General features: G+C 40.6%; 1 protein-coding gene across 1 annotated transcript in view; it reads left to right on the top strand.

Moving 5' to 3' along the window:
• The window catches only part of ARAP2 (ArfGAP with RhoGAP domain, ankyrin repeat and PH domain 2), a 122,776-nt gene extending 103,087 nt beyond the window's left edge, over positions 1–19,689 (top strand). Inside the window, exons 27-33 of the mRNA XM_033159986.1 lie at positions 2,569–2,697; positions 5,427–5,566; positions 10,829–10,911; positions 13,108–13,143; positions 13,553–13,616; positions 15,352–15,486; positions 18,374–19,689. Coding sequence (XP_033015877.1) covers positions 2,569–2,697; positions 5,427–5,566; positions 10,829–10,911; positions 13,108–13,143; positions 13,553–13,616; positions 15,352–15,486; positions 18,374–18,703 — 917 coding nt within the window. The 3' untranslated portion in view covers positions 18,704–19,689. The remainder of the gene's footprint in view (positions 1–2,568; positions 2,698–5,426; positions 5,567–10,828; positions 10,912–13,107; positions 13,144–13,552; positions 13,617–15,351; positions 15,487–18,373) is intronic.
• The last annotated feature ends 2,082 nt before the right edge of the window (positions 19,690–21,771 follow it).

Below are 21,771 nucleotides of genomic sequence, written 5' to 3'. Positions count from 1 at the left end.
TAAATATCTGCACAATAAAGAACTTAGTTTTTAGAAGTTCTGCATTTGGCTGATTTCTCATGATTAACCACTGAACGTCCTTACAGCTGTGGTAGTTTGTTTTTAACATTATTATTATTTTTTTAATAAATGCAAATATTAAATCTAATTGGATTACCCAGAGCTATTTTAAGGGCGTACAGTGCTGAGGGCTACCTTGGCCATATCATCTTGACTTCTCTATGACTTCTATGATATACATGCAGTGCTTTTTTTCAGGGGGTACTTAAGGGTGTCACTTCAGAATGCAGATAGAGGAATGCTGAGGTCCCAAAAAAACAACAACACTGTATACATGTAATCTCAGACCTCAGCCATTCCTCTATCTGCATTCTGAAGTGATACCACCTTGACGCATCTCAATAGGACCTTGAACCAAGCAAAACGACCATCAGGTGTAATTCAGCTCTGTGGGGAGTTAAATATTAAAAACGGGGGGGGGGGGAGAGAAAAAAAAATCTCACTTCAAATTAGAATTTGTTTAACTGGCTGAAACCAAATTCTGAGAAGAGAAGTATATTAAAAACCTTACATTTTCAAGAAAGCAATTTCTGTCTGATATTTATTGTTGGGTTGGAACAAATAGCTCTCTCTCTGTTTACCGGAAGACACATAATGACCTTGGGAGCAGAATAATGGTATATGTAAGTTTGACAGCTTAGATGTCTGAAATATTGGAACTGAAATATTAAAGATAAACTGAATTATTTACATACATACCAGCAGAAATAATTGGCAAAATTATCTGGTCTTATACAGAGGGATTGCTGTAAAAGAATGGGATCTCTAGTATATAATTTATTTTTATTTTTTTTCTGCAGTAATTTCTATATGATGGATAGTTTGCAAATGAGGTGTGTTGCCAGTAAAATAACTAATGCATTTCAATAGGATGATTTATGTACCATATAATCCATTATGACAGATGGTCTTCAACGCAACTATAAATAAAGCAGTAGGTGTTTGCTCTGGGAGCACACACATTCTTGGTGGATGTTTCTTGTTTCAGTGCTTTTTTTCTACTGAAGCTTTTGCTTTAAGGTGGAACTGAAGATAAGATGTTATATTTGTGTGAGAGTTAATTGTCATTAAGTTTAACTGGTTTTGGAAGACAGCTGCTGTAAGGGTTAAATAAAACCCTTTATTTGTTCTTTTTTTTAACTCCTCCTAAGGCAGTACCCCCCCTTCCAAAAACTGCTATAATTTTCCAGAAGCTTTTACTGTGTAAACATGCAACAATTCATTCCATAATGAGATTTCTGCACTGCCAACAAGGGAGTGTGTGTTTCATGTTGTAAAGACCTGTAAATACTGAAGAACTCATTGGACAATTGCCATGTTTGGTGGCATCCCAGCTCAAGACTGGGATGTAGCCTGGTTCACGTTTCATGTTAAGCCAGACTATGGTTTAGCACAGTGTGTGGGCTCATGGAAATAAAATCACAACTGCTTTGCTCCTTCCCAGTTGGAGCTCTGTGCTGAGTTAAGGCATGGCTTGGCTTAGCATGTTGTCCTGGACTTGTGGTTTGGCTCTTTCCAAATACAGGTTCAAAAGGAATCTGTTCTGGAAGTCGGTTCGACTTCTGAAAACGTTCGAAAACCAAGGCACGGCTTCCGATGGGCTGCAGGAGCTTCCTGCACCCAATTGGAAGCTGCAGAAGCCGCATCAGACATTTGGCTTCCAAAGAACATTTGCAAACCGGAACACTCACTTCCGGGTTTGCGGCGTTTGGGAACCAAAATGGACGAGTATCAAGGCATTCGACAACCGAGATTTGTCGTATGGTTTGCAGTTCGTGATTTGTCTGATATGTCGTGATTTGCCCAGGATCCGACAACACATTAAACCAAACTGTGGCTTAGCTCAGAGTAGCAGCAGAATGTGTAGGCCCAACACTTAATTCTAATAAGGCCTCTTAATTACTTAGACAAGCTCTGCATGTAAAACAGGATCCCATCTTCAGCTCTGGTCCTCGATTGCATGGGCAGCTGCACGCATAAGTGTCCTCAAATCTAAGAAATAACGGTGATTTCTAGGAGGGGGAGCAAGTAGCAAGGGAAATTTTTTTTTGCTATATTATGGCCCCCTTCTTTCTTTCTGCAACCCTTATGTCAACACCTTCTCATTTTTAGGATACAGTTTCTATGCCCCTTGCTCCGTTAAGTCAACATTGTAGCTGTGTGATTCTCTCTATCACAGCTGGTCTACGTAATCTATGAAGGCAGGACTGAATGTATTTCATGCTGAATCATTTTTAAAATGCACTGTTATTAGCCTTCCTTGTTTTACATTTGTACACTGCTGTAGATATTATTTAAACAGAGAAGAGGGCTGTATATTTTATGTACAAATAGCTCAGATGTTATGCATAGACAGATGTAAGAGTTGTGTTGACATATTTGTGCCGGCCAGAATACGTAATTTGACTTCTGTAATATAGCAAGATCCACAACGGAAGCTATGGTAAATGGAAAGTAAGAATGTAATCTTATTTAGTTACGACTTTTTCTGTCCCTCTCCCCTCCCAGAACGACCTTTGCATTATACTGAGAATGTTCTAGAGCAAATTCTCCATTGGAGTTCTTTGCCTAACCCCAGCAGTGCATATCTTGTCATAAAGAAGTTTCTGACAGCAGACACAATGAAGCTATACAACGGTATGTATGAGAGAAACTCAATTTTTTTTTAAAAAAAGAATGTCATGTTCCATGTCACTTCCCAACAAAGACTTTCATATGTTAATCTTGGCTGAGCTTTCAAGTTTCAAAGAGGTTTCTGTGAGATAAGTGTCGTATGGGGCCATTGGAGTGCAGCCATCACCTTGCCCTATAATTTCCCAAGACTGATAGATTAACTGCAGTGTGCTTACAAAAGGTTTCTTTTGAAAAATAGAGAGCGGCCCCTTATCTTGCTATCATAGGCAGCAGGAAAATAAGTCTCAGTCTTGGAAAGAGCCAAATGTTATTGGAATAAAATAAACCAAGGGAACTGTGTGCCCAGACGATATGATCCTGCCACCCCACTGTGTGCAGTGCAATTGAATGGCTGCTATTGGCAACAATCCTTTGGTTCAAATTAGGCTACAGCTTTATTGATTGTGGATATAAGGAGTTTTGGCTTAGGCACTGGAAATAACCAGTGCTATTTTTCTAGAAAGAGAGGGGCTGGAACTCACGATGAACACCTCCCTCATTCTCTTAGAATGGCAATGTTACCCACCTGAGAGGTGCCGGAACTGACTTCTGGTGAGTTCCCCCTGAAAAACAAGCCCTGGGTGTAACCTATATAAACCAGCCTGCCCAGAGGTCGAACCAACCGTGAGGAAGTCCTATGACATACAGTCGTACCTTGGATCCTGGACACCCTGGAACTCGGACATTTTGGCTCCTTAGCACTGCAAACCCAGAAGTGAATGTTATGGTTTTCAAATGTTCTTTTGGAAGCCAAACGTCTTGACGGGTGTTCTGCAGCTTCCAATTGGCTGCAGGAGCTTCCTGCAGCCAATCAGAAGCTACGATTTGGTTTTGGAAGTTGAACAGACTTCTGAAATGGATTCCGTTCGACTTCTAAGGTACGACTGTACATCAAATAGGTGCTACAATACTTGGTTCAACTTTTGGAGGATAGTTGTGGCCCTAGCCCCCGTCTGGTCATTTGGACACTAGCAGCTCCTCCAAGATCCCTTTAACAGAATACAGTGGTACCTCGGGTTACATACGCTTCAGGTTACATACGCTTCAGGTTACATACTCCGCTAACCCAGAAATAACGTTTCAGGTTAAGAACTTTGCTTCAGGATAAGAACAGAAATCGTGCTCTGGTGGCACAGCAGCAGCGGGAGGCCCCATTAGCTAAAGTGGTGCTTCAGGTTAAGAGCAGTTTCAGGTTAAGAACAGACCTCCGGAACGAATTAAGTATGTAACCAGAGGTACCACTGTACCCCATTTCCTTGGAGGTGCAGGCAGAGGCTCACAGCTTCCCCTCCAAACACGACTAAGGCATCACCCAATGCCTTACCCTCCAAAGTTGTGACAGTTGTCATGAGGCAGGCAAAAAAACTGCAGTTTGGCCAATTTACTTGAGGGGAAAAATTTATCCCCGACTCCAAATGCAGTGACTAGTTATAATCCATATCAAAGTCCAGAAAGGGAGACTACTCCAAATCACAAAGAAGTGGAGGATTGAACTCTGTGGGCATGTACCCTTGAAGGTCAGTTCACCCTTCTCATACAACACCCCCACCCCCCAATTCTTTGTGGTTCCCATCTAATATAGACATATTTATATTCCTTCAGTCAGGGGCTGATAAAAACGAAAGGTTTGGAAATTTCAAAAATGAAATGTTGGAAGGTTTTAAAAGAGAATTAGACACATTCATGGAGGGCAAGGCTATTAATGGCTACTAACTCTGATACTTAAGTTCTACCTTCACCATTCTTCTGAATAATAATAATAATAATAATAATAATAATAATAATAATAATGTATTTATTCCCCAGCCACTCTGGACGGCTCCCAACAGATTATTAAAAACATCAAACATTAAAAACATCCCTAAACAGGGCTGACTTCAGATATCTTCTAAAAGTCAGATAGTTGTTTATTTCCTTGTCATCTGATGGGAGGGCGTTCCACAGGGCTGGTGCCATTACTGAGAAGGCCCACTACCGAGAATTTCCAATTGCTGGGAATAGCAGGTGGGAACAGTGCAATTGTCCTCACCAAGCGGTCCACCCCCTGGATCTTGCCAAATCTTCCAACACCCCTCCCATTTCCCGTAGACCTCATCATAAAGGCCTCCTCCCTTTAGACCTCCTATTGCAAAGTGGTGGTGATGTGTCCAGAGATCGGTCATTTGCTGTAGTTTAACCCTGCTGACCACCGTTTGTTGCCTGACCCTGGTTAAGATTCCAAGCACCCAGCAAAACCATGGCTTAACTTGTTGAACTAATCCATGCCCATATGTTTGAAAAATGAATACGTCACTTTCCTTTAAAAGTTATGTAAGGTATAAGAAGACACCTGCTTCTCATTTCATGTTCTGAAGAGGAAATTGTCTTCACCTTTGTTCGCTTGATCCAGGAAGAGCAGTTAACTCCTGTTGAATGAAAATGGGCTTCACATCCTGATTTGTTGGCCAATACTTTAAATCCGGTATTCAAGGTGTAATACGTAACCATAGTTAAAGTAATCAAACTGTGCATAAGCCTTCCATCTGCCCAGGGCAACCGTGTTTAAAATAAATTGAGGCAGTCAAAGGATATTTATTTTTTTCTGTATTCTGTTTGTGGAGATTAATGTTAAGGATTTATGAAATTCGGTACTCTGCAGAGTGTTTATTTCAAAAGTAAAATATAATACTGTGCTCTTTTTATCATCTTGACAGAAAAGAAGGCAGAAGGCACCGTAAAAGCTAGCTATCTGAAATCCAAAGAAGAACCATCCAAATTACTGTCTGGAAATAAGTTTCAGGAGCGTTATTTTGTTTTGCGGGAAGGAAATCTTTTCCTTTACAAGGATATGAAGGTATAAATGCCTGCACTGAGTCCTTTTAAATCATGAGCAATTATGCTTAAAATCCTTCTTTTCACGTTGGGTTTGACAACTGACATTAGACGCTTTTTGTTCTGCTTGCTGACGTGAAAAGTCGGAAGACATTCTGGGTTTTGCCAATACAATGCAGTATAACAAAAAAAAAAAAAAAAGTCGGAGTTTCAAAAGGAATTTATTCTGCTTTGCACAAGAGTGAAGATTAATGTAACATTTAATTCAAACACACTTGAGTGAATGTGGAATGTGTTGCCAACACTTTTAATAGGCACCTCACTGATTTGTGGCGCTTGAGTAGTCTGTTTGTTTGTTTTTTAAAAAAGAATCATATGGCAAGGAAAAATTATTTTGTTCCATTCTCTCTGTATTATCACCATCAGTGAGTCTGTCCGAGTGAAAGCATGAGACAGGCGAGAGGACCTAATCTGAGTAAATTATGACGCTGGATCCAGACAAGAGGAAAAATGATAGCAGGAGAAAAGTCAAGATTGGGAAAGGGTGCTTTGAATAATGCAGGAGGGATGAAGTTCAAGGTTGTAAAATAACAGGCTCTAGGGACAAATTTGCTACTAACATGAGTTTGGCCAAACTGCAGGAGGCAGTGAAGGATAGGCGTGCCTGGCGTGCTCTGGTCCATGGGGTCACGAAGAGTCGGACACGACTGAACGACTGAACAACAAAGGGACAAATTTTCTTTAGTTATCTGCTCTTCTTTGGAGATGGGATGTTTTCGTGATAGGGAATCCTGAATCCAAAAGGGCACAAGTACCTAACCTTTCACATCCATACATTGTTCATGCCATTGAATGGACTTAACACTGGTACCTTTCAGGGCCAAGCAGAAGCCATGGCGGAACCAGACATGCGCTGATTGCGATGGGTGCTTGGTTTGGACAAGCTTCCAACTGTCTAACATGTGAAAAGGAGATGTGAACATGGTCACCCTGTTTTTGGCTGTTTATGTGGCTCCGGTTAACACCACATGTTGCCTGAATGGTAGACAACTGTTCCATTGTGTGATCTGAACCCTGGCTCTGATAAATTATGAGTCAGAACCTGGAATGGGGTGTTAACGTTGAAACAAGAGATGAAATTAGAAGTTAGGCTTGGTCTCGAAAGCAGAGTGCATTAAGGATGCTCTGTTGACTAGGCAAGGCAGACTCCAAAGTCTGAGGTCTCCTTTTACTAGCCCATCACATTTTTTATCCTTATACGTACATTCCATTGTTCAGGAAGACGATTAACATATTTACGGCTGAAATCCCAAACACACCTACTTGGGAGTGAATGCCATTGAACTCAAAAGGGCCCACTTCTTAATAGATACATATAGAGTTATACTATTAGTATTATCTTGGCTTTCTCAAGTGTTTTAATTAATTGGTTAGCAATGTTTCATCAGAACATCTTGATTTATGGTCCTTTCATAAAATGTTAAGGGAGAAAGTGAAATTCCTTTCTCAGCTTCTGTGTTTCCTAATGAAAAAATGGAACTTTTTTTTCTTTTTAGCTGACCAGTAAAGTATGTGTTAATATTATGATGGTATTAAGCATAAATATTTTTTTTTTCTAAAAACCTTAAACTGTCCTTTAATTGGCATGGCTGCTATGTTTTTTTTTTTTTTAAAAAAAAGATGTCTAATTATTTAGGGCTACAATCTAAAATTGGCACATTTGTGAGTACAAATTGGCACCTTTAAAACTTGTGCACATGTAACTGGGCATGACTGAAGTCTTAATTAGCACTTGGCAAGTGTTTATCACTGGGTTGATTTAATAAGTTGCCTTAAACTTTGCATTTCATACCATTAAACTACTCCCGTTCATAACTTTTCCCTTAACATTTCACTTCTCGTGGTGATGTGTACATAAGAAAAAGAAAGGCAGAAAGGCATATTATTTGTTATAAAGGAACGGAAACATGTTTTTAAAAATAGCATAAAATATTCCCTTGATATAATGTCTGAATCATTTATTTTCAGGACAAAACGTTGCAAAGAACTTGTGTGTCTAACTACCCTCTTGTCAAGTCTCCCCCCCCACCTCTCCTTTAACTTACCCCATTGTCCCGATGTTGGTCTGCTTTATAATTCTGTGCTCTGGATCAACATTACAGTGGACCCTCGCGTTACGTTACCTTCAGGTAACGTAACTTTCAGGTTGTGAACGCAGCAAACCCAGAAGTGTATACTTCCGGGTTTCGCTGTGCGCGCATGTGCAGACACGCTCTATCGCGCTGTGCATGTGCACAGAAGCTGCACCTCTAGATGCGGACTTTTCAGGGTATGCACGGACCCCCCGGAATGAATTAAGTTCATATCTGGAGGGTCCACTCTGCTGCTGTGCTTTGTGACGTCAGGATAAGTGAGTAGTCTGTTCTGAACTCGATAGGACAGGTGAGCAATCTCAATACTGGGCAACCTTCTTCTTCTTCTTTTTTGGTGGCATCACTACCAAATTCTTTGCAAGAAAGAATTATTTGGCAATACAAAATTCTTTGTGGTTCTGCACTAAGAAGTCTAATGTGGATGTCATTCTGCAGTTTTTAATTTCAAGTACATTACATGCCATTAATTGACGAGAAGTCTAAAATGCTCCAGCAAAAAAATCCCTTTCCCATTTCCGATTTTGCCCCACCTTTCCCCTTCTGCTGCCCTACCCCTCCTCCCCCTTTCTTTGTTTTAATGCTCCTTTATTTACCCTGTAATTAATGCCTTCTTTCAAACATGCCAGTGCAAGTCCTCTAAATCAGATGATGTCAGCACAGATGTGTTTATTTCATTATGTGCAATATTACCAATCAGTTGCCTGAAAATGTTATATTACACTGCTAAGCTATCATTTAAAAACTTATTCACTTGTGCATACCTAGATTAATAAGTACATTTCTTTTGCATGAATGGCTGCTTTTATTACTGTGGCAGAATTGGATTAAAAATTATTTTTGAAACATTGCAAGGCCCATTAGCCACAAAATACGAAGGAAAAGAGAGAGCTCAGCAGTCAGTTGAATTTGCCAGAAAGTCGTAGGATGCTACATGTGTGCCATCTCGAGCTTGGGGAAGTTAAGAGGATGTAGAGGGACTCCTATGAAACTAGGTTCAGCTTTTCTGGATTCCTGGTGGATCCATCTCCAAAAAGAAAGCTGGGTAATGATTTATGGTGGGGTTTTAGCTTGTCATATCCTTAGAAATAGGTCAGTGAAGGTCTCTTCTCCTTTTCTAATGGTATTTTCCCAGTACAGTGGTATTTTGGTTCTCAAACTTAATCCGTTCCGGAAGTCCGTTCCAAAACCAAAGCGTTCCAAAACCAAGGCATGCTTTCCCATAGAAAGCAATGCAAAATGGATTAATCCGTTCCAGACTTTTAAAAACAACCCCTAAAACAGCAGTTTAACATGAATTTTACTAATGAGACCATTGATCCATAAAATGAAAGCAATCAACAATGTACTGCAGTCACATAATCAATCAGTAGCTGAACTGGGTTCCACATAGTCACAAAAACAAAAGAAAAAAGAGCCACAAAAACGCAAAATAAGTAGCAAAGAGAGACAGACTTCAGCATAACACTCAAAACGGAAGTGTGGCACTCAAATCGGAAGTGCAACACTCAAAAGGGAGCAAGTTCAGCTTCCGAAAAAAGTTCGCAAACCGGAACACTTCCTTCCGGGTTTGCAGCGTTCGGGTTCCAAGTTGTTCAACTTCTAAACCGTTCGAGAACCAAGGTACAGGAACTTGCCTTAGAGGGAAATGTTTTCACAGTATTTCTTGTGGGGTATGTACAGGTGTATGAAGAACAGTTTTGGTGGGGTGTTTTCACATGCTGATAAAATGTGGCTTCCTCTTACTTTTGCCTAATACAAGCCAGGCAGAAGCCTCATTCGGACATTTTCTGTAAGAATATGGCCAGTGCAATGCAGAGAGGGCCAGGAGTGTCTTATACATGAAGAATGCCTGAGTGGAGTTCTACATACCTGCAATCCTAATGCTTGCTTTGGAATCAGTCTTTCATAATTTAGTGCTTCAAAAAACACCACGAATAACTTTATTTCAATGGATGCTGCCCACATGACCCGGAGAGCTGTCTGTGGACAAACACCAACTCCCTCGGCTTGAAACCAAGATGAGCACTGCAGCACCATAGTCACCTTTGACTGGACTTAACCGCCCAGGGGTTCTTAACCTTTTACCTTACCTGCCAACCAATCAGTGCTTTGTTTAGCTTGCTTCACTGCAAACCAGCAAATCTGGTTTTTTCATGGAATCGGCCATGTAAAATTAGATGGGTGTCTCAAAAACATTCCTTTTTAACCAGGCCTTTGGTTTATTTGATTGACATCCTATGCACTTTTAAAATGTGGGTTTTTTGGGGGGGTATTCAGTTATTGTTTTTATTTTGATTATATATTTTGTGGTTTTATATATTGATTTTGTTCTGTGAACCTCCCTGAGACCTCTGGGTATAGGGCGGTATATAAATTCAATAAATAATAATAATAATAATAAGAAGAAGAAGAAGAAGAAGAAGAAGAAGAAGAAGAAGAACTCAGTGAATGCATTTGTAGAGCACAACAGCTGTCATTTTACTGTATTTCTATGCACATCCTATGATTTACAGAACATTGAATAGAAGTTGATACAGTCGTACCTTGGAAGTCGAACGGAATCCGTTCTGGAAGTCTGTTCAACTTCCGAAACGTTTGGAAACCAAAGTGTAGCTTCTGATTGGCTGCAGGAAGCTCCTGTAGCCAATTGGAAGCCATGGAACACCCGTCAGACGTTCGGCTTCCAAAAGAATGTTCGAAAACCGGAACAGTCACTTCCAGTTTTCGATCGTTTGGGAAGGTTCGACTCCCAAGGCGTTCAGGAGCTGAGGTACAACCGTAGTATTTTTCATATTTCAAGGGTTTCCGCTTCTTCCCTTTTGTAATGTTTTTCACTATGCTTGGTCGTTACTTTCCACAAACAGCATAGCCAAATAAGTAAAATTAACCAGGTTTCTGGATTGCATCTTAAATGTACCTCAGGGACAACTGCAATCCATTTACATGCTAATTGAAAGGGAGAACGATTTGGAGTAAATTGGCCTGTAATGAAATGGCAAGGAAGGAGAGCTAGAAGAAAAGCTGATAATGGGCGATATCTATCTATATCTATATATCTATATCTATATCTATATCTATATCTATATTCCAGCATTCCAGTTAGTACATTTCTATTCCATTGATCTCAACAGAGTAGCAAGCCTGAGAAAGTGCTGCCGGTCAAATCACTGAAACTGTATCTTGGAGTGAAGAAGAAACTGAAGCCCCCAACAAAGTAAGAAAAGAAGATGAAATAAAAGGCTGTGTTGGTTTCTTTCTAGCCCAGGCATGCTGCATTATTGACAAGACAGGGACACAAAACTTTTAACAACCAACGAAAACAAGGAAGCTAATCTATACCCATCGTTTTGTCCTGCTCTTAAATTGCATCCCCATAATATTAGTTGCTCTTTTACCCAAGTGGTCCTAATGCTTCTGTGCTAAGAAATTGCATTATTGACCATCCTTTTCTATCTCAGCGTGCTGTCTCTTGTGGGTTGTATTGGTTATGTGCTTAAATTGTCTCCGATCCTCTGACCTGAATTCTAGTGATAGGCAGATATTCAATGTGGAAGGCAGTAAAACACACTAATTTGATCATCTCGGCGTCAAGCTCAGATCCAGAGAAGAAACATTTGCTTTCCCTGAAGTACAACTTTGACTCGGTGCAGGCACAGTACTGCACAATTGCCAAATCCTGCAGACTCGCCACTGCTTCAGCTATTGTTACCTCAGCACTGGCATTTTTCACTAACCTTACTAAGCACCAAACCACAGTTTGACCATAATTCCCAGCAGGCTGGCAAATTGAAGCTTATTTTCTTCATTGGTTTATTGTATTTAACTCAACAAAATTTCAAAGCGCTGGATGAAAAACTTAAACTGGGAGTGACTAAACGATGACAACCACCCTTTGCTAACTTTCTATAGGCCACATACTTGGGGTAAATACTGGCAAGAACTGGGTGCATACTTCTGTGCATGTGTTGGGACATGGGTGGCACTGTGGTCTAAACCTGTAAGCCTCTTGGGCTTGCTGATCAGAAGGTCGGCGGTTCGAATCCCCATGATGGGGTGAGCTCCCATTGCTCTGTCCCAGCTCCTGCCAACCTAGCAGTTTGAAAGCACACCAGTGCAAGTAGATAAATAGGTATCACTGTGGCAGGAAGGTAAGTGGCATTTCTGTGTGCTCTGACTTCTGTCACGGTGTCCCGTTGCACCAGTCATGCTGGCCACATGACCCGGAAAGCTGTCTGTGGACAAACACCGGCTTCCTTGGCCTGAGAAGTGAGATGAACGCTGCAACCCCATAGTCACCTTTGACTGGACTGAACCATCCAGGGGTCCTTTACTTTTTCCTTTACCTTACTTAAGCATGTACAGACAGCACAGAAATCCTCATAAAATTGCCTGGAAATTATTTTCTGAGAGACCCTGCCCTGATCAGTGTTGATCAGTGTTTTCCACCACTGGAATCAGGGCCCACCTACGATCCACTTGGGGTTGTTGCCTGTAACATGCAGTCCCACTGCCCCATTACACAGTGTCCACAATATTCTGCATTGTTTGATACAACCCATGACTTATGCTGCAGTGTTTTTCAACCTCAGGGCAGAACTAAGCTTTATTTCACCCGACTCAAAGACCCAGCTTGACACCCTCCCTTAGCACATTTGTGTACACAGGCCAGGATCCTCAATGGGGCCCTTCTGGAGGCTTGGGGGGGACACAACTAGCCCCCCCCAATAGCTATGGCTGTGCCTCAGATGTTGCTGGACTGCAACTCACATTATTCTTAGCCAAAAGTCTGAGATGGTGAGAGTTGTGGTCCCACAGCATTTAGGTATCCATAGTTGAAGATCTTTCGCTTACATAAAGGTAAAGGTAAAGGGACCCCTGACCATTAGGTCCAGTCACAGAAGACTGGGGTTGTGGCACTCATCTCGCTTTACTGGCCGAGGGAGCCGATGTTTGTCCACAGACAGTTTTTCCGGATCATGTGGCCAGCATGACTAAGCCATTTCTGGTGAACTAGAGCAGCGGACGAAACGCTGTTTACCTTCCCACTGGAGCGGTACCTATTTATCTACTTGCACTTTGACGTGCTTTCAAACTGCTAGGTTGGCAGGAGCAGGGATTGAGCAACAGGAGCTCACCCTGTCCCTGGGATTCGAACTGCCGACCTTCTGAGTGTTTGTTGTGGGGGAGGAAGGGAAAGGAGAATGTTAGCCGCTTTGAGACTCCTTCGGGTAGTGAAAAGCGGGATATCAAATCCAAACTCTTCTTCCTCTTCAAGCCCTAGGCTCTGTGGTTTAGACCACAGCGCCACCCGCTTACATAATGTTGGCTAAACTCCACTGTGTACTTCTCTCTCTCTCTCCACACACATACACACAATAATATGTGTTAATTGCTTTATTGTTTTTTGCAGTTGGGGTCTAACATTGTATTCTGAAAAACATCACTGGTAAGTGATTGGCACTAAAACAATTCCCCATTTTTCATTGCATCTGGAAAGGTATGGCTGTTTTTTTGTTTTTAATTAAATGAGGAGAATGACACATCCAAAGAGATTCTTGCCTGAATCTGAGACCAGATACCCCAAACTCAAGACTAACGCTTGTTTTACTATAGCACACTGACTGCCTCTTCCCTAGACACTGAAGTACTGAAAGTATGAGTTTTACCAATGCCAGAATCTGTCCGCTAAGCAGGCATAGTAATGTATCTTCAGATATGATCCATGTCTTCTCCATTATTGCTTAGATTTTTATGAAGTATTGCAAACAATTATAGTGCCAACCTGATTAGCATTGCTTGTGTAGTATATTATGTCACTGCAACTGAATTCACGCTAATGAATGTGTGTCTTCTAGGCATTTGTGTTGTGATGGGCAGGATTCCCAATTGGATTGGCTAAGCAGCATTTTTATCGCACAGGTATTAGTTCTTTTATCTCATTATTCAAAAGGAAAAAAAAACCTCCCTGGATTCTTTAAAACAATTTTGCATTTTAATGTATTTGTTAGGTATGTATTAATGCATTTGTCTGTATGCATACACACCCACACACTCATTTAAGCAAAAATCTACCTTATCAACATAAATTGTAAACTACACATGACATCTTTCCTCAATAAAACCTTTCTCATTTTAGATACCTCTCTGATTTCATTCTGCATGTCAAGGTTGCTCTCAGCATTTTGGTCGTGGGCGGCATATCTTCCCAATACTGAATTATTTTGAGGGCCTGGTATTTCTACCCTGTTCACATCATTTGAGATTTCTAATTTAGTTCACTTAATGGCCTCTTTGATATACTGAGCGACACTACCCCACTCTTGGGGTGCACAGGAACCCTTTGGAAGCAGTCTGGTCTGTTTCAGATCTATTTGGCATCATCTGCTTCAAATCAATATTCAGGTTCAAATCTTATCTAGTCTATCCAAAAATCTGTTTCATTCCATTAGTCAATGGGGAATAAAAAATGACTCTATCTATCTATCTATCTATCTATCTATCTATCTATCTGAGCCTCTTGGGCTTGCCAATTGAAAGATCGGTGGTTCGAATCCATGCAACAGTGTTGAGCTCCCGTTGCTCTGTCCCAGCTCCTCCCAACCTAGCAGTTTAAAAGTACGCCAGTGCAAGTAGATAAATAGGTACCACTGCGGCGGGAAGGTAGATGGCGTTTCTGTGTGCTCTGGCACTTGTCATGGTGTCCCGTTGTGCCAGAAGCGGTATTGTCATGCTGACCACATGACCCGGAAAGCTGTGTGTGGACACACGCCGACTCCTTCAGCCTGAAAGCGAGATGAGTGCTGCAACCTCATAGTCACCTTTGACTGGACTTAACTGTCCAGGGGTCCTGCATCTATCTGTCTGTCTGTCTATCTATCTATCTATCTATCTATCTATCTATCTATCTATCTATCTCAGGCATAGGCAAACTCGGCCATCCAGATGTTTTGGGACTACAACTCCCATCATCCCTAGCTAACAGGACCCAGTGGTCAGGGATGATGGGAATTGTAGTCCCAAAACATCTGGAGGGCCAAGTTTGTCTATTCCTGATCTATCTATCTATACACACACTCCTTTTTACAAAGGTGAATGAAATTTACAGGCAAAGCTGCCTCTCCCCTCTCCCCGATTTGGCAGATACATATAGGAGTTTTCATGTTGGGAACGTTTACATATTTTTAAGTCTGTAACTTCTTAATAGTCTTCCAGAATTGGATGCAAATTGCAGACATGGTTCCCCCTTCTGAGGGGATGAAGCCTGCCAAATATCAGGTGGTTTCTAGGGATGATCTAGCTGTTCCTCAGCTCCTGACAACTTTCCCACAAGAGTCAGTTTAAAAGATGTTCTGCAGTCTTGTTTATATCAAGCGCAAGCCAACAGTAGAGAATGCATGAAGGCAATATTGAGAATGTGGCCTTCTTCTGATTGGCGGTGATCGTGGATTTGCTGGGCGTTTGGCTAATTTGTAGCTGGGGTGCTGACTGACCTACTCTCAATAGTCTCTGCATGCATTGGTCACCAAAGGTCACACATTGATCTTTTTCACATTTGAGAACCCCACTGCGTTCTAAAATTACTGCTTTAATTTTGTATACTAAAGAGATTGCACTTTTCAGTACTAATGTCTCTGACTTGACAAATTTTCCACAGCACAGTAATATCTGGCCACCAGATGGGAAGACAAGAAAGCAATCTGTTACTAAAAATCCAAAAATTGGTGGCTTGCCTTTAATACCAATCCAACACGAAAGAAGTGTGCCCAAAGCCAAAGTCAACACATCAGAGGTGGGTTGCTGGATATATCTGGTTATTAGCATTTATATTGCTCCACTTTTTGTAGGTGTTCTAGTCCAGTGATAATTAGAACAGTAGATATTCCTAATGCAGAGACCTTTGGAGGTGCCCAAAAATAGCTCACTCCAGCCTATATTAAAGAAAGAAATTTAACAGTTTTAAAAATAGCATCCATAAACTGAAGGCAAAGGATAATATACACCCTCTCTTTTGTATGGAATTAGTTCTGTATATTAAATATTTGAATTTATGTCATAATAACATGTTGATGTTAAAGATTTGTGATGCATTTTGTGAGATTCATGTAACTGCATTGGCACTCATAAATAATTCTATTTATTTTTTTCTGTCAGATTAATTTTTCATTAAATAGAAGTCTTATCTAGGGGACAAAATATCCATTTGAATTAAATGAAAAATTATTGCACTTCAAGAGCTCTAATGCATCCATCAAAGAATAATTTCACTTTTTTTCCTGTGCCATTTCACTGCTTCTTCCCCCAAAAGCAGGGAAGTTCTCAAAAATGTGTATCTAGAATTGCACTAAACAGCTGAAATAGTAAATTAAGCCTCATCTGGAACTTAGCAGCCATATATTTCCATTATAATGTTGTTCAAATTGAAGAAGAAATTGGCTGGAACCATAGCAACTGAGGCCTCCTCGTATAGCAGCAGACATTTAGGGTCTGTTGGGATTTGTCTCTTCAGCATATGTGCCTTGAAAGATGAATCGTGTGCTCCCACAAGGAGTGCAGTTGTGTCTTTTGGGTATGAGTGTTTAGTTCTGTTTCTAGGTGAGGTAGGGAGAAAATAAAATTTATAGCTCTAACTTAGCCATCCAACTTGACTGAAAATCACTGCATATACACATGGGGGCATAACAGATGGTTTGCCTATGTGGATATGATTCATTTTTGAGTTATCAGTTTGGGAGTACAAAAGAAACTTTTCATACACAACGGATGATAATGATGATAATCTTCTGTTGACTTTCTAACGACTTTATTGTTCTGATTTCTCTTTTTCTTTCTCCATGTCCCTCCTCAAATCCTTCAGTGTTCTTATGTCCTTCCACTTTATGAACCTTAAATTATATCTTCTCTTCCTACATCCATTCTCACTTACTGCATTAGAACTCAGGACCTCCTGATGCTCAGCTGGCTCAAATTCTACTGTTCTCAAAATTCGTTTCAAACTACAGTTTTTCATTCTGGCATCTTCAAGCAGAACTTTCTCTCTCCCTTTTTTCTTTTATGTGCTCAGTCTCTCAAGTTACAAGCCTTGGGGAGAAGGGTCTGTGGCTTCTTCTGGGCCCCCACAGATGATCTTAGAATCATAAAATTGTGGAGTTGGAAGGGACTGTGAGGATCATCTAGTCCAACCTCCTGCAGTGCAGGAATCTTTTGCCCAACATGGGGCTCGAATCCACAACCCTGAGATTAATGATGTTATACTCCAACTCTCATCAGCCCCAGCTGGCATTGGGGCAATTGTCAGGGATGATAGGAATTGTGGTTAGACCACATCTGAAGGGACACAAGTGTTCCTCCTCCCGGCTCTAAGCACTTTAGAAATTTGTAATGCTAATGATACAATGACCTCCTTTTCTGTTTTGCCTCAGTAGGGCAGAATAGGAAGTAGCATGCAATGGAGCTCATCTCAATATTTAACTTATTTTTTTACTTATTTTTTTAAAAGTATACCCTGTTGCTCCTCTCCATAAAGTGGCTTACAAACCATCATAATGTGATCCAGAGAGCCAGTGTGGTGTAGTGGTTAAGAGCGGTAGACTTGTAATCTGGTGAACCGGGTTCGCGTCTCCACTCCTCCACATGCAGCTGCTGGGTGACCTTGGGCTAGTCACACTTTTCTGAAGTCTCTCAGCCCCACTCACCTCACAGAGTGTTTGTTGTGGGGGAGGAAGGGAAAGGAGAATGTTAGCCGCTTTGAGACTCCTTTGGGTAGTGATAAAGCGGGATATCAAATCCAAACTCTTCTTCTTCTTCTTCTTCTTCTTCAGCTATCAAAACACATATTTGCTTGTATTGGATTCACCCTGAGATAATAATATATTTTTTATTTATTTATATGCTGTCCTTCCAACTGGGTTGCCCCACCCACTCTGGACGGCTCCCAAAAATATATTAAAACTGATCAACTGATGAAGTGCTGGTTAGAATTGAATGATTTTTTTAAAAAAACAACAACAGTATTTAATAAAGTAAAATAAATAAATATAGATGGAATTAAATTAATGTAATGCAATAGCAGCAGCAAAAAACACAGAAACCAAGAACTCAGTACATTAAGCAGCAACAAAATCAAAGGTTTGTTTAAAAAGGAAAGTTGTCCATTCCCATGGAACACAGAAAAGAGATTACCAAACCTCTTGAGGCAGGGAGCTGCAGAGAGAGGGCACCATGAGGGAGACAACATCAGTCTTATGTGTTGTCTCAAACCATGTGTCTCAGAAGTAGGGCTGCCATACGTCCCGGTTTTCCCAGACACGGCCTGGAATTGGGATGTCAAAATGGCGTCTGGGCAGATTTCTGCTGAATCAGCAAAAGGTCTGGGAAAGCCTGGATGTATGGCAACTAGGGCGGGGTTTGTTTGTTTTTAAATGCTTTAAAATCCCCCAAAAGCTTATTCAACAACTTCAGCCAAAAAAAGGTCAACAACTTTGTCTGGATTTTCACATTTGGTGATATAGCAATCCCAGGGTAGGAGCAGAAAGCCTTGCTTGTAAGGGAAAGTTATATAAAAATTATTGTCTGCTTCGCAAGCAATGGCCACAATTGCTTTAAAACTAAATGAGCAACAGATAATTATTCGGGGGTGTATTGAGCGTGCATTTCAACTTGTGCTCCTCTTTATTCAGAATTCAAAACTGGAACTTGAAAGCTACTTAACTGAAGACAGGAAAGGTTTAAAACAAAAAGCAACATTGGTGGCTCAGTGTTTGGAACGCAAGGAGGAAAAAGCCCGAACCCGTGCGAGAAAACACCGGAGCCTCATCTGTTTGGATGACATGGGGACAGATGTTGTTGACTTACCCCAAAGACCCTACAAAGAATGCAAGTCACCAAAGAAAAATGAGAGCAAGACTAGCCAAACCCATCAGGAATCTGATAAGCAGCTTCCAGCAAATGTTATTCAGGAACTCAACAGTGTCCTGCAGAGGCAAAGAATTGTCCATGAAGACACTTAGAATCAATTCTTCAGATTTGCATATCAGAGACTTAAATATTCTAGGAAACACAATATGTTGTCCATGTACAGTGTGCAGACTTATCAAATGTATTTATAGATGATCTAAGAGAAAATGGGTGTTGACTACCAATCCGTGGGCCTTGACTGTGTGGTGCCAAGAATGAACAACTCATCTGTATATTACAACTACATTGTTATCTTCGTTGTATGACGTATAGTGCTTCCCAAAGCATGGAGCGTTCTTTTAAAACCTTTGAGGAGTTTGAAATGTGATTTGTCAATTCAAGGAAAATACATGATGTTCTAGAATTCTATCAATGGCATAGGTTGCAAACTTGCCCATAGGCAAGGCTGAGAACACCAGACTGCAGAATTTTCACTAAGAGCCAAGTTACATGACTTTAAGCACATGGATTTCCCCTGAGTTCATTTTTTCTTTCTTTGAGAAATGGGAGCTTCCCCCCCCCCACCTACACATTGGGAGGTGTGTGAGGAACTGATCCAGACAACAGGAGGGAGAGATGGCTAAATCCCCATATCATCGCAAACCAGGTTCCCAATCAGAATTCTGCCACTCACCACACTGGCAGTTTCTGAAAGAAAAATCACACAGAATTCAGAAGTCATTGATTTCGTACTATTTTCCCCAGTGCTAGTTTTCCATGAGCATGGAATTTATTTTATTTTACTTTTTAAACAAACAATAGCATTAAAATCCTCCCGCATCTGCAGTCTGAATTGGAATAGTCCATAAATAGTCCACTCCATCTTGATGGGGTGCAACAATCTCATTCTCACCTCACATTCTGCCGTATGCGCAGAACAGACCAGTATTTTGACAAGGATACTAAGTCACCTTACCCAAACTCTTGAATGTAATATACTGCGTCATCATTTTTTAAAAAGTGGATTTATAACTATTTATGTACAACTTGCTGCTGCTAAGATACTGAAGAATAAAGTGATACTGGCCATCATTTTTCACTTGCGAATCCAAGCTGTGTCATTGCATGTAACAGATTTTATAGGCAATTGGAAGAGAAGGGAAAGATTAATGGGATTTGGCAGTGAATACGGAGTCATCTTAACACTGTTAGTTCTAAATGTAACTGATGTAAATATAATAAGTGCAGAGGAGCAGTTCTGACATATTTCTGCACCTTGGACCCCCGAAAATTCTTGGGTGTCTCGACAGTCCATTTAATGAACTTTTTGTTGTCATTAAAGTATCATGAACCTTAAACTGATTTTCTTTTAGTTCAAGTTCATAAGTTTATTGTTCTAGACAAAGGCCATGGCAAACTTGTATTAGATTATATTATTAACAAAATAATACAGACCATAAAAACACATTTTAGATGAAAACAAAATGGTAGACTGTATTAGCACTTTGTTAGGACAGTAATGGATCCCAGGCCCAGGGCTTTCTGGCTTGTTCAGCAATGCCCCAAGCTGCCTCAATCTTCATGGAAAAAATATATATCATGTGCAGGGCCAGCTAAAGGCAGACAGGATTATTGGTGTGATTCAGCATCTGTGGTGCACATACAAATTTTGACCCCACTCTCCCCAGTGCTGGAGAAAAACATTCTCCAAAGGAGCTCTGTTTGCACATCCAATCCCTGCAGAGGTTCAGACTGCAGCCAATGGTGAATTGCTGTTGCATTTTCCCCCCTCTTCAATAGCTCAGTGAGTAAAAATAAATAAAAATCAGTCTACTGTACCTATATTTAATTTCTGATAAGCCAACTGTTCTACCATCACTGTTATTCCACTTGTTTCTCATACTGGTTAGCACTGAATCAATTCATTGCGAAAAATGAAAGCTGGCATTTATATAAACAAAATCTGCTATTATTATTATTATTATTATTATTAATTATTATTTAAAATATCTTAAACTTTCAAAATGTCTGCAGGAAGGGTTGCTTTAGTTTAAGAGCAAAAAGTCCAGAAAGTTCCTTGTTTCTCCCTATTTTACTGATCAACCTATCTGGTTGTTGAATTGCGAAAGTAAAGTTCCACAGTCTGTTGGAGCACAAATAGACATTTCAAGACATGCATGGCTGTGCCAAGAAAAGAAAGCAATGCCACATCTTTCTCCACCATGCTGTCGAGGCAGTGATGTGATGCCATTGCCCTCATAGCTCCCATTCCGTTGCAAATTCATTGATACCACTTATTTTAGAGAATGAATTTGAATTTCAAATACTATTTTGTTCCTTTAGTATACTGTAACGGCATCTGCAATGTGGAACACTCTTCCCCTCGAAGTAAGGCGTGCACCGACAATCTTATATTTTCAGCACATCCTAAAGATTCCTCTCACTTTTACATCCCAGCCTTGCTGGAGTAGCTGCTGTCATGCATTTTATTGTATCTGATGGGTCACTGTGAAGTTCGACCTGTATTTTATACTGTTTTATTTTGGTTTTTGGCATTGCATGCCTTTTATCCTTTTTATTGCCTTTTGTAATAATAATGTCGACACATCATTCCTTCTATTCCTAATGTTTATAGTGTAAGTCAGAGAAGCCCCAAGAAGATGCCCCCTCCTAAAAATAAATAAATCTCAATGACTACTAGGGATGCTCAGTGGGCATGGAGAACTGAACGGGAGCTTCAAATGAATCTCTCAAACAGGAGCCCATCAAACTGCAACATTTTGTTGCAAGTCCACTTGCTTTGCTGACAAGAATTTGGGTTGGGCTGACAATAATATGCAGCAGCCACAGATCCCTCTTATCATCTAATTTTGACCTAGCTAATAATAAATTTTAAAAACATTTAAGTAACTGCCCAGGAAGACAATCTTCTTCCTCCCTACAGTGGTACCATGGTTCTCAAACGCCTGGGTACTCAAACAGCTTGGAACCCAAACACTGCAAACCCGGAAGTAAATGCTCTGGTTTGCAAACTTTTTTTGGGAAGCCGAACATGCTCCATTTTGAATGCCATACTTCTGTTTTGAGTGTTACCTTCTGATTTGAGTGCCACACTTCCATTTTAATTACACACACACACACACACACACAAACACAGCCCATCAGGCTGGGTTTCCCCAGC

Source organism: Lacerta agilis, chromosome 9, assembly GCF_009819535.1.
Source record: "Lacerta agilis isolate rLacAgi1 chromosome 9, rLacAgi1.pri, whole genome shotgun sequence".
NCBI classification, from domain to species: Eukaryota; Metazoa; Chordata; class Lepidosauria; order Squamata; family Lacertidae; genus Lacerta; species Lacerta agilis.
Note: the sequence above shows the minus strand (reverse complement) of the source record. Positions and strands in the feature narration are given on the sequence as shown.